This window comes from Schistocerca americana, chromosome 1 (assembly GCF_021461395.2).
Source record: "Schistocerca americana isolate TAMUIC-IGC-003095 chromosome 1, iqSchAmer2.1, whole genome shotgun sequence".
In the NCBI taxonomy this organism is placed as follows: domain Eukaryota; kingdom Metazoa; phylum Arthropoda; class Insecta; order Orthoptera; family Acrididae; genus Schistocerca; species Schistocerca americana.
In genome coordinates this window covers 1,011,112,078-1,011,125,606 of record NC_060119.1, presented here as the reverse complement: position 1 = coordinate 1,011,125,606, position 13,529 = coordinate 1,011,112,078, and the positions used below count along the sequence as shown (strand labels likewise).

The 13,529-nt window shown below is 43.4% G+C and overlaps 1 protein-coding gene across 1 annotated transcript in view; it reads right to left on the bottom strand.

Moving 5' to 3' along the window:
- The window catches only part of LOC124595971 (thyrotropin receptor-like), a gene marked incomplete at its 5' end in the record, with an annotated part of 363,740 nt that overhangs the window by 313,007 nt on the left and 37,204 nt on the right, over positions 1-13,529 (bottom strand). The window contains one exon of the mRNA XM_047134913.1: positions 8,236-8,304. Coding sequence (XP_046990869.1) covers positions 8,236-8,304 — 69 coding nt within the window. The remainder of the gene's footprint in view (positions 1-8,235; positions 8,305-13,529) is intronic.

Here is a 13,529-nt window from a genome sequence, read left to right as displayed (position 1 = left end):
CACGTAAAGTCATCAGATGATTAAAACGAGTTACCAAATTATTTCGACAAGATACCCGTATGGTGCAAAAAGTGTCAATTGAATCTAAATCATAAAACGTGTGGAGTCATCCATATGAGCACTAAAAAGAATCTCATAACTTTTACTTACACGATAAATCATAAAAATCTAAAAGCTGTAAACTCAGTTAATACGTAGGGATTACACTTACGAATAACTTAAATTGGAACGATCCTATAGATAATGTTGGGGGAAAACAAGTCAAAGACTACGATTTATTGGCGGAAAACTTAAAAAATGTAACGGGTCTACTAAAGAGACTGCATACAATACGCTTGTCCACCCTCTTCTGAAGTATTTCCGTGCAATATGGGATCCACATCACATAGGATTGACGGAGGACATCGAAAATCTTCAAAGTGGGCAGCTCGTTTTCTATTATCGCGAAATAGCAGATAGAGTGAAATGGATATGATACACTGCCCGGCCGGTGTGGCCGAGCGGTTCTAGGCGCTACAGTCTGGAACCGTGCGACCGCTACGATCGCAGGTTCGAATCCTGCCTCGGGCATGGATGTTTGTGATGTCCTTAGGTTAGTTATGTCTAAGTAGTTCTAAGTTCTAGGGGACTGATAACCTCAGAAGTTAAGCCCCATAGTGCTCAGAGCCATTTGAACCATTTTTGATACATGGATTGGGATGGCAGTCAGTAAAACGAAGGTGTTTTTCGCTGCGGCTGGACCTTCTCAAGGAATTTCAACCACATAATTTTTTCTCAGAGCTTGAAAATATTTTGTTGGTGCCCATCCACATAGGGAGAAATGAATATCAAAATAAAATAAGAGAAATCAGAGCTTGCACGGAAAGCTTGAAGTGTTCGTTTCTCCCGACTGTTCGAGAGTGGAACGGCAGTGAAGTAGCTTAAAGGTGGTTCGATGAACCCTCTGACAGACCTTTAATTGTGACTTGCAGTTTACTAATGTAAAAGCAGATGAAGACGTAAAAAAGTACTGTTGTTTGTATTGCAGCTGGACATGAATTCATGTAATTTAATGTGCAACGGCTGTTGTTAGAACTTCTAAGCCAAACTGCAGTCATGAAATGTTACTTTATTCCATCCATTCAGATATTTAGGTGAATAAAAATGGTGTTTTAAGACTTTATTGCATGAGATAAAGCGGTGAAAAATGAAACATGACAGTAGGTGTATCGAGGCTGTATGTGGATAACTATTTTATGTTCGGTTGTGTTTGAACGCGAGGTTTCTACGTCTGTAGCTTACAGACTGTTATGAAATGAAATGATATGCAAATCTTTAGTTGGAAACATGTTCGAGTATGGAATGCATTTACTTATTTAACGTTTTCTCTGGGAACACAGGCACAATATCTACCAATCAGAGAAAAATAACGACAAAATACTCAGAAGAAAAGGAAGATGAAATACAAACAAAATGAGTCTTCGACTCTGTAGTGTAGAGTGGGCTGTTTTAAAACTTCTTGACAGATGCATAATGTGTGTCAAAGCGATTTCAGGACACAGAACCTTGCCCTTCCAGTGCAGTGCGCTTGCTATCGGCTATCAAGGCAACACCGCCTTAGTTCTGTTATTACCTCTCTCCTTCTATCCAAGCTTCCCAGAAGTTTGCTGCACACTTCGCGGGACTATCAGTCCTCGAAGAAAAAGTACTGCAGAAAATGTCTTAACCACAGCCTAGGAGATTCATTTCCCGAATTTATTTGATGCTATTACACAACCACAAGTACATTAACAATTACAAACAAAGAAGTGATGAACAAGCACATATATAAACAAAAGGAAAATATCAATGATCAGTGCTCCAATTTTCTTACCTCTCAATTGTTGTGGAATTGGTGGAGTTCTTCGTGGAAAAGCGGCGAAAGTACGCAAGGGGCAGCCCTGATCGGTATGTGGCATCGTCTGCGCCAATTATCTGCAGTCATAGTTTACAGAATCTCGCCAAGCCGTAGAAAGTAGCAGTTTTAGTTATCTGGCAAAGGGCATCTTCTAAACACCATGATCTGCTCTTAAAATGTTTATTAGACACATCGGTATTAGCGAGTATGACCCATCGTCAGTGGCATTTGATACAGAATAACAGGAGAACACAGTGTCCTGTAAGATAGGACGAATCTTATATTCTGTCGTAATAACAAAGTCATGCTGTAATTGGGTTGACTGCTTTGTAGATGCACATCACGCTTAGCACCATAAAGAATTTATAACTGATACGCTTACCATAGATAGATACATAATGTAAGTGGATGCATATAAAGTCGGCATGTTATAGAAACTGATGTACATACAGTTGTTTATACCTCTGTATCAGATTCCACTGACGACAGGTTATACCCGGAATACTAGTCTGGTTAATATACATTTTAAGTGCAGCTCATAGTGTTTAGAAAATGACCTTTAGCTAATGGATGTGTTGGGAGAGCTACCTAGAATCTGTACCAGAGATACCCGTGGTATCTCAAATTCTCCCGTCTCCTGAGGATACTGTCTTTTCTGCAGAAAATATAGGATCTATCACCACTCGTTCACTTGACTTTTGCTGGCGCGTCAATGATAGGTCCAGGCGATCTGTACAGGGGAGACGGGGGCTAGGGAGGACACAGGATGTTATACCCATCACCATAACAATCAAGTTCGAAGTGCTATGCTGTCTTCAACTGAAATCGAAAATGAGCCAGTGAGATAATGAGCCAATGAGATAAGCCTTTACATCCTTACATTTGCCCTTTAGCCATCCCTGCTTAGCCATTTTGCACTTCCTGTCGTTCTCATTTTTGAGACGTTTGTATTCCTTTTTGCCTGCTCCACTTGCTGCATTTTTGTATTTTCTCCTTTCATCAATTAAATGCAGTATCTCTTCTGTTACCCAAGGATTTCTATTAGCCCTCGTCTCTTTACCTATTTGATCCTCTGCTGCCTTCACTATTTCAGCCGTTCGCAGTACCAGCACAGCAAGGCCGTTTTGGTTAGTGTAACAAGGCCAGATCAGTCAATCATCCAGACTGTTGCCCCTGCAACTACTGAAAAGGCTGCTGCCCTCTTCAGGAACCACACGTTTTTCTGGACTCTCAAGAGATACCTATTTTCAGTTGTGGTTGCACCTACTGCACGGCCACCTGTATCGTTGAGGCACGCAATCCTCCTCACCAACGGCAAGGTCCATGGTTCATGGGGTACCAAGCGAAATTTTTGACTGGACTGAGGACTTTTTGTTAGGGAGGAAGTAGCATGTTGCTGTGGACGGATAGCCATCGACAGATGTGGAGGTAACTTCCTGTGTGCCCCAGGGAACTGTGTTGGGATCCTTGCTATCCATGTTTATTAATGACTCTGCGGAAACTATTAATAGTAAATTCAGATTTTTCGTGTATGACACAATTATCTACAATGAAGAAATGTCAGAAAGAAGCAAATGTGACTAAAAGATGATCCTGAACAGACGCAAAGAAGGGCATAATTAGTGGTCACACGTTTGTTCGGCCCATTGCAGCGTGTCACGAAGATTGTGAAATAACTGATGTGGCACGCGCTTGAAAACAGACGCAAGCTATCCCGTGAAAACCTACTGTGAAGTTTTCTAGAACCAATTTTAGGTGACGAATTTATGAATATATTACAAACATATATTACAACCCTCTACGTCTCGCTCCCAGAGAGATCGCGAAGACAATCTTAGACTGTTTCTCGGCTGAACAGAGGCGTTTGAGCGATCATACTTCCCGCGCTCCATACCCGAATGGAACAGTAAAAAACCCTGATAATTAACAGCATGGGACTTACCTGCCGCCATGTGCTTCGAAGTGGTTTGCAGAGAATGTATATGAATACAGATGTAAATGCAGATGAATGAACCTCAGGCGTTTGACCGATTTTCAGTCCGCAAGAAGCCTTGTTGAGCTGAAGGTGATCCCTATTTCCAAGTATTCACAATGTTGAAACTCCTGGCTAGTATGCACAGGACAGTTCTCAGTGTCGTTTGGCTGAATTTCAATCAAATTATACAGCATTACTGAGTTATACTATGTATAGGAAGGACGAATCTTTCACTACGCAATGGGGTGTGTGCTATTTTGGAACTGTGAGATAGATTTTTTAATTTGTGCCATGATAGCTCAGTCAATAAGAACATTGCGACCCATATACTTCACACGACGATAGAAATCTGAGATCTGGCATCATCAGTGTTACTAGGTTTCTAGAGCAAACGGTTGCCATCAGTATTATCTATTATAGTCACCTGAACTGCTACAACGATTCGTCGTTGTCATAGAAGTGTGAACAATAGCGTTACGAGGTTTGCCAGGGTAGACACGCTACACGGCTGTTCATAGCTCACTTAGGGTCATTTCACACTCCTCCGGTTGCCTGGCAAAGGACGAAGCGTGCACAGCTCTCTGGTACACGACGTACCAGTTGGTTATAACTCACGGAGGCCCAGTGTGGGTTGTAATTATCGTACGGCAGCGAAACGTGGCAAATGTGCTAATGAGTTAATGCGGAACCAATTTACGCTGGAAAAAATTAGTTCCAATTTTAGCCATCAGGTGCAAATCTGGAGCTGTACAGCATCTCGTCGATGTGTCTGGTACCCATTTTGAACAAACTGTGTAAGCGGCGGTTAATGATAAAATCAACATTACATCTTTTCACTTGTTTGACCTTATCTGCGCACGTCCCATACCTATCTATCACATACAGAAACGTCCGTAGCTCGTGGTCGTGCGGTAGCGTTCTCGCTTGCCGCGCCCGGGTTCCCGGGTTCGATTCCCGGCGGGGTCAGGGATTTTCTCTACCTCGTAATGACTGGCTGTTGTGTGATCTCCTTAGGTTAGTTAGGTTTAAGTAGTTCTAAGTTCTAGGGGACTGATGACCATAGATGTTAAGTCCCATAGTGCTCAGAGCCATTTTTGAACATACAGAAACATTTCTATAAGTCTTTCTTGCATTCATAGCGCCAGATTTTCACTTGGTGACCAAAATTGAAATACATTTTTCCGTAGTAAATCACCACTATGTGATCAAAAGTATCCGTACGCATCCAAAAACATACGCTTTTCATATTAGGTGCATTGTGCTGCCACCTACTGCCAGGTACTCCACATCAGCGACCTCAGTAGTCATTAGACATCGTGAGAGTGCAGAATGGGGCGCCCCGCGGAGCTCACGGACTTTGTGGACAGGTCACTCGTGTCATACGTCTGTACACGAGATTTACACACTTCTAAACATCCCTAGGCCCACTGTTTCCGATGTGAAGGGACATGTACAGCACAAAAGCATACAAGCCGACCTCGTCTATTGACTGACAGAGACCGCCGACAGTTGAAGAGAGTCGTAATGTGTAATACGCAGACATCTATCCAGACCATCACACAGGAATTCCAAACTGCATCAGGATCCACTGCAATTACTATGACAGTTAGGCGGGAGGTGAGAAAACTTGGATTTCATGGTCGAGCGGCTGCTCATAAGCCACACATCACGCCGGTAAGTGCCAATCGACGCCTCGCTTGGTGTAAGGAGCGTAAACATTGTACGATTGAACATTGGAAAAATGTAGTGTGGAATGACGAATCACGGTACACAACGTGGCGATCCGATGGCAGGGTGTGGGTATAGCGGATGCCCAGTGCACGTCATCTGCCAGCGTGTGTAGTGCCAACAGTAAAATTCGGAGGCAGTGGTGCTATGGTGTGGTCGTGTTTTTCATGGAGGGGCTTGCACTCTTGCTTGTTTTGCGTAGCACTATCACAGCACGGGCCTACATTGATGTTTTAAGTACCTTAAAAATGTGTGAATTCCTAAGGGACCAAACTGATTAGGTCATCGGTCCGTAGACTTACACACTGCTTAAGCTAACTTAAACTAACCTATGCTAAGAACAACACACACGCCCACGCCCGAGGGAGGACTCGAATCTCCAGCGGGAGGGGCCACGCAGACCGTGATATGATGCCGCAAACCGCGCTGCCACTCCGCGCGGCCAGCATCTTCTTGCTTCCCACTGTTGAAGAGCAATTCGGGGATGGTGACTGCATCTTTCAACAGGATGGAACACCTTTTCATGATGTACGGGCTGTGACAGAGTTGTTACACGACAATAACATCCCTGTAATGGACTGGCCTGCACAGAGTCCTGACCTGAATCCTGTGGAACACCTTTGGGATGTTTTGGAATGCCGACTTGGCGCCAGCACTCACCGACTGACATCGATACCACTCCTCAGTGCAGCACTTCTTGAAGAATGGGCTGCCATTCTCCAAGAAACCTTCCAGCACCTAATTGAAAGTATGCCTGTGAGAGTGAAAGCTGTCATCAAGCTAAGGGTGGGCCAACACAATATTCAATTCCAGCATTACCGATGGAGGACGCCACGAACTTATAATTCATATTCAGTCAGGTGTACGGATACTTTTGATCACATAGTGTATTCCACATTAACGCCTTAGAATATTTACCAAGTTTCACTGCCATACGTTGATTACAGCCCACACTGGGCCCCTGTGAATAGCTGCATTTTAATTATAATCAAGCGGCACCTCCAGAAAACAGTGGACCGGCGTGATTTACAGGGCAGCCGGATGAGAGTGAAACGACCCTTGGGGATTCGCCTACGGATTAGATAGGCTTTGCTCCGAGAGCGCTGGCACAGCGAGGTATGCGTGACAGTATCTGTGTATTTTGGAAATTGGGACAGGAATTAATACACTACAGGTTTCTACAAGAAATTTTTCAGTCATTCAGAAATAAATTCGACAGAAACAAAAGCTGTATACATGTTGACGTTCAATAGGCAAATGTAATCATTATCAAACACGTAAGACACCAGGAACAAATGAAGGATGTAGTGCGTACGTAGCGTATATTACTTCCGAGGCTCTGACAAAGTATACGAGGCCCTTATAACAAATAGTGAGAACAAACACGTTGTGCATTGCATGTGCATTGCATTTGAGATAAATTCGGTGCAGTAATTGGAGCAATAAAGAATATCAGTTATTGAAGTAGTGTGCTTAAATATGCAGAAAGAAACACAAAATACGAAAAATCTAAATTATCATATATTTGGATGAAGAATGGTATTAAAGTAAATGTCTTCTTGCAAAGGTTCAAAAATTGGGGAAGACGTAGTAGAAGAAGTGATGAACGTTTTCTATGTGCGAAGATAGATTACTCAAGCAAGGAATAGATGTCATAGATTTGTGCACACGAAGACTGCTTACCTGAGGAAATAAATTCTAACGATATTAAATATTGTCATGCACTAGGGGAAGAACTTCACATCTTCATCATAGCATAGCACATATGTGAAATACTTTCCTTGAAGCAGGGCAAATTTGGTAGATAGAAGTTAAGATGATGAGTGATCTTGGAAGGAATAGTTGACGAAAGAATTCTATGGAAAATGTGTAACAGAATTAGCGAAATATGCTATCCAGCAACAGTTGTCCTTCCGCTAGAGGGTGCAATAGAAAAGAATTGTAGTGGAAGACAAAAGATTATGAAAATATTTTAGGCGTAATTGGAAGGAATCAAGGAATAATTTTAATGCAATACTGTGTGACATCGCGGACGGCACGGTATCAGTCGAATGACTGTTGGCTTACAAAGTGAATGTGATGCGGCTGTTCGTAACGAACACAAATTTTGTAGAGTCTCGCATTTATTGTGACATTCCATTTTTGTACTCTGTGTTCCCGCCCCTGAGCGGCATCTATATCTGAAGCAATAGTTACCCGTCCCTTAAGCGCTCGGCTACCATCCCCCTCCCTTCCAACAGGTCCCCCCCCTCCCCCTGTCACCGCAGCAGCCAGCAAGCCTCAGTTTGGTGAATGAAACAGGTGAATGAAATAGTTGAAAAATGGCTCTGAGCACTAAGGGACTTAACATCTGTGGTCATCAGTCCCCAAGAACTTAGAACTACTTAAACCTAACTAACCTAAGGACATCACACACATCCATGGCCGAGGCAGGATTCGAAACTGCGACCGTAGCAGTCGCGCGGTTCCGGACTGAGCGCCTAGAACCGCTAGACTACCGCGGCCGGCCTGAAATAGTTGGTTAAGTCTTTATAGTTAAACCAAGTGGACGACTTTTTTAGTGAATCAACTAATTAACAGTGCATAGAAAAGAGCATTTCCTATTATGAACTAGGGGAAGTTATTAACGGCAGAATCATGTAACTAAAATACTCACAAAGCAGCGATCTTGGAGCCGTTGAAAGCCCATCCGTGCACGGCTTCTATGGAGTTATAATTGAGGATCCTGGAACAGAGAAAAATAGAAATATTGAGTCACAGAAGAGAAAACTTTTTTGTTGACATTCTATTTTCACTGATTAAATTAGAATGGTGTCCGAGAACTTTGCCTGCGCCTATGGCTCACGTCTTTTATTGAAAGAGGCCGATATAGCTTCACAGAATACATTAGAACCGGGTCGCGAGATCGTGGTCCTGTGGTTAGCGTCGTTGACTCTCGATGCTGACATCATAATCATAATTTGATGATCATCTATGCGCACTAAGCGGCCGAATATCCCAGGTGGGACTGCTGGCCAATGACGCCATACGCACCTTTCATTTCGTCAGAATTAATACTGAGCTCTCAAGGGAGCGTTCACTCACATTGAAACCCCCACATCCCCTCCCAAAAAAGGTTTCCGTGATGTTTCGTCGCCCTCCCTGTGATGCTTTCTGTGTATGAAACCACCACGCTGACTTTCTCTTTTTGGTAAGTGTAGGTTATCCTAGTCTTCGGTCCGTCACGATGCAATTCGGAATGTTGTTCCCAAGCGTAAGATACACATGTCATGTGATGTGTAGTCGATAAAACTATTTAGAATTCAGTTTAATCCCGCGTCCGGCCATCCTGATTTAGGTTTTCCGTTATTTCTCTAAATCACTCCAGTGAAATTGTAAATGATGTTTTTCAGAAAATCATTAAGTGGTTCTCTGCAAATGGGCTCTCATTAAACTTTTTCAAAACACAGTATATACAGTTCCACACAGTAAATGGAATGATACCATTGATAAATATAGACTTCGATCAGAAATCAGTAGCTAAGGTAGAATATTAAAAATTTCTAGGTGTATGCATTTATAAGGGGTTGAACTGGAAAAAAACACACTGAGGATCTGCTGAAACGTTTGAGTTCAGCTACTTATGCTATTAGGGTCACTGCAAATTTTGGCGATATACATCTAAGTAAATTAGCTTACCACGCCTATTTTCATTCTCTGCTTTCGTATGGCATCATATTCTGGGATAACTCATCCTTGAATAAAAGAGTGTTCATTGCACAAAAGCGTGTAATCAGAATAATTGCTGGAGCTCACCCAAGACTATCCTGCAGACACTTATTTAAACAGCTAGAGATCTTCACCGTAGCCTCACAATATATATATTCACTTCTGAAATTTGTTATTAACAATCCGAACGAATTCCAAAGTAATAGCAGTGTACATGGCTACAACACTGGGAGAAAGGATGGTCTTCACTACACAAGGCTAAATCTAACTTTGGTTCAGAAGAGGGTAACTTATGCTGTCACGTAAGTCTCTGGTCACTTACCTAATAGCATCAAAAGTCTGACAGATAGCCATATAGCATTTAAAAGGAAATTAAAAGAATTTCGTAATGGCAACTCCCCAACCCCCACAAAGAAATTAAAAATATTAAGTGTCATGTAATATTTTGTGTAATTTAATATCTTCTATAGACACCTTTTATTAACCTGACACGTTCCACGTCATTACGAAGTGTCGTATTCATGGAACAAGTACTAATCTAATCTTCATGCCCCTTTTTATGCGTGGAAATAAGGAAAAGATGCACGGAGCCAGATCGGGCAAGTAAGGTGCGTGGGGGAGCGGAACGATGCCATTTTTAGCCAAAAACTGTCTACCACATATGGCTGTGTGTGCATGTGCGTTGTTGCGGTGGATGAACCAGTCTCCTGTCTACTCAACCTTAAAAATTCGCTGAACCGAGCTCCAAGATAACCCACTAATCTCTGACAGTTGATCAAGTGTCTTTCGACGGTCTGTGAGCACAAGTTCTAGAATTTTTTCAATATTTTCGTCGATCGGCAGTTGATGGACGTCCAGAATGAGATTTGTCTTCAACCGACATGACGCCATTTTTAAATCGAGCAGACCACATTTGAGTTTTTCCCATAGCGTCATCTTGGTAAGCCGATTTCAACATTAAAATTTCAGCAGTATTTTTACGAGTAGGAAACAAACTTTCGCAGCATCATTGTACACTTAAAGTTGCCATCATAAAAACTGAAACAAGAACGAAGCAGCGCTAACGAAAACAATCACTGCAGATGAACGGAAGCAGCCAGATCGACAACACAGGCGGCACTGAACTGGCGATGGTTGCGCTATACATTCCTAACGGTAGAAATGTGTATTACACAAGCTCCGCCTACGGCAATATTATTCCGTGTTTTTTTGTACCCTCTCATACGACGTCTGGCGACTGTCACACCTGAATGTTCCAAAAATCTGCATACTGCACGATTCGACCAGCCAGCAAAATGGACACAACCAATATCAGATACCGATAGCGCTATCTCTCACGAGTGCACGCTATGTCTGTCTTTCATAATGATTGCCCAGTATCTGTCGTTGTTCACAGCCTTTATACGCCCTACCAGGGCTAGTAACAACACTAAACACGAAAAACATTCATGCACCTTGGTGGCCGATCCACTTGTCCCAGATAATTGCAACTCGAGGGATTTACATATCCGCCGATGGCGTGCATTTACATATCCGCCGATGGCGTGTGCGTTTACGAAGCTACACGTTCGACTGTTTCTTGTGGGTGCTTCTCTCTCTCTCTCTCTCTTTCTTTTGTAGTGTGTCATTCAGAGGTCTGAAGAAACGGCAGTATCAAATGGTTCAAATGGCTCTGAGCACTATGGGACTTAACATCTGAGGTAATCAGTCCCCTAGAACTTAGAGCTACTTAAACCTAACTAACCTAAGGACATGACACACATCCATGCCTGAGGCAGGATTCGAACCTATGACCGTAGCAGTCGTGCTGTTCCGGACTGAGGCGCCTAGAACCGCTCGGCCACACCGGCCGATAATGCTGCTGCTACTTTCAATGGTTTTTTCATTATTTGCATGACAATTTATGTTTTTAAGCACGGAGTGCCCGTTCCGACTTGTAATTTAAGCTCTGTAATTTTTATAAGATATCCACTGTAACACTCTGATAGCGCTGAATGAGATCTAGCTACACGTACTCCACACGACAAATTCAGCAACACAGTGAACAGATGTCACCCATGAACATGCAGCTAAACATTAGTTACTAACTGTGGGAACAAAAAATTTCTGGGGAGACACGTCGAAAAAATTAGGGAAATTAGAGCTAATACAGAGACTTACCGACACTCATTCTTCCCATGCGCCATTCGCGAGTGAAACAGGAAGGAGCAGCATGTTCTGAACGAGTTGGTTTTTTTTTTCTTCTCCCAGCCACTCATTCCTTGTTAGTATACAGTTATCTTTTTGCCACAGCTAACGAAAGTATGAAAACTTCCGTTCAGTCTGCTACCATTAAAAGTAATAGATACGAGTAATAATACTGTTCATTAGCTACCTGGCTGGCAGCAGATGAGTTGCATACACAGTCGTCTAGCTGAAGTTTTCGTGGTCGCTGGAGAAATGGAACTGTCGTGCAATGCTTGACTGGCCACAGTCCACCAGATTTTCTGAGTCTTAACGCGTGTCAGGTCATACGTAGTGAGAAAGTTATGGTTTTTCCCAGAAGATTACTGAAGTCTTCGACTCCCTAGTAATACAATCTTTCCAAAAGTCGGCAAAATTCAATCGTCTTTACGAATACAGGTAGAATAACCCATGTAACAAATTACGGATTAAAAATTGCAAGCAATATTCTAACTTCAGGTTATTCCGTCAGTAACATAGGCCAAACACATTAATATAACGATTAATGTTGGGGCAACAATGACGTCGTGTCGGAGTTCATGTTTGGCAAGGAAAGAAAAAGACGGGCATTGTTTTTACCGAAGGAATCATCCTGCAGTTTCACCATAAGCTATTTAGGTAAACCTCGGAGGACCTAAACATTAATGGATGGAGGGTAGGTTTGAACGACGGTCGTCCTGACTGCGTTCGCCTCCGTATCTGAGTGGTCAGCACAGTTGGCTGCCATGCGGAGGTCCCGGATTCACCTTTGTGGGAGGACTGGTACGGAATGCAGTAAGCCTCGTAAGGCCAACTGAGGAGCTACTCTTCCCAGCAGTAGCGGTTCCAATGTCAAGAACTCCGACAAAGCCACGAGAACGGTGCGCTAACCACATGCCTCTCCATACCGCATCAGACAACGCCCTTGGCGTAGATGACACGGTGGTCGGTCCGATCCAATTGGCCGGTCTATGAACAGAACACGGAACCTCCTGATGGCGAGTAAAGTCCTCTCGCGTGTTCTCCATACCACGTATGGCTTTTGACACAATATTTACTAACGTTTTTTGACACAATGTTTCGACAATGTAACGGGTTGTCATTGTCGTTATTGCATTATCAAAATACACTGACCAGCTAGAAGATTATGACCACCTTTGGCATGGATAAAAGCGGCGACGTGTCATGGCATGGAAGCAACGAGGCCTTGGTAGTTTGCTGGAGGGTGTTGGCACCACATGTGCACACACAAGTAGCCTGATTAGGGTAAATTATTGGGAGGGGGTGGCGATGAGGACTGATTCCACGTTCAATTACATTCCAGATGTATTCGATCGGGTTCAGATATGGTGAGTTGGGGGATCAGCACATCAATCGGAACTCACTACTGTGTTCGTCGAACCACCCCACCACAATCCTTGGTTTTTGACATGGTGCATTATCTTGCTGAAAAATGCCACTGCTGTCGGGAGACATGATCGTCATGAACGGGGGAACGTGGTCTGCAACCAGTGTACGATATTCCATCGTCGTCACGGTGCCTTGCACGAGTTCCTCTGGGGCCATTCATGCCCATGTAAATGTTCTGCAGACAACAATGGAGCTGCTGCCATCTTTTCTCCGTCTCGCAGTATAGGTGTAAATGAACAGTATCCCTGGAAGACGACGGATTGGCGTCTTCTCCTCGGCATGATGAATGAGATACCGGGATTCTTCAGACCACGCATTGCTCTGCCACTGCTGTAATGTCTAGTGCCGATGGTCACGTACCCATTTCAGTCGTGTTTGCCGTTGTCGTGGTGTTAACATTGGCACATGCGTGGGTCGTCAGCTGCGGAGACCCATCGTTAGAAGCCGTCAGTGGACTGTGTTTCCAGACACACTTGTACTCTGCCCAGCATTAAAGTCTGATGTTAGTTCCGCCACAGTTCGCCTCCTGTCCTTTTTTGGCAGTCTGCCCCGCCTTCAAAGTCCGACATATGTAATGAGGGGCGGCCACGAAACTCATAGCGTCTGGACATTGTTTCACCTTGGTTTCTT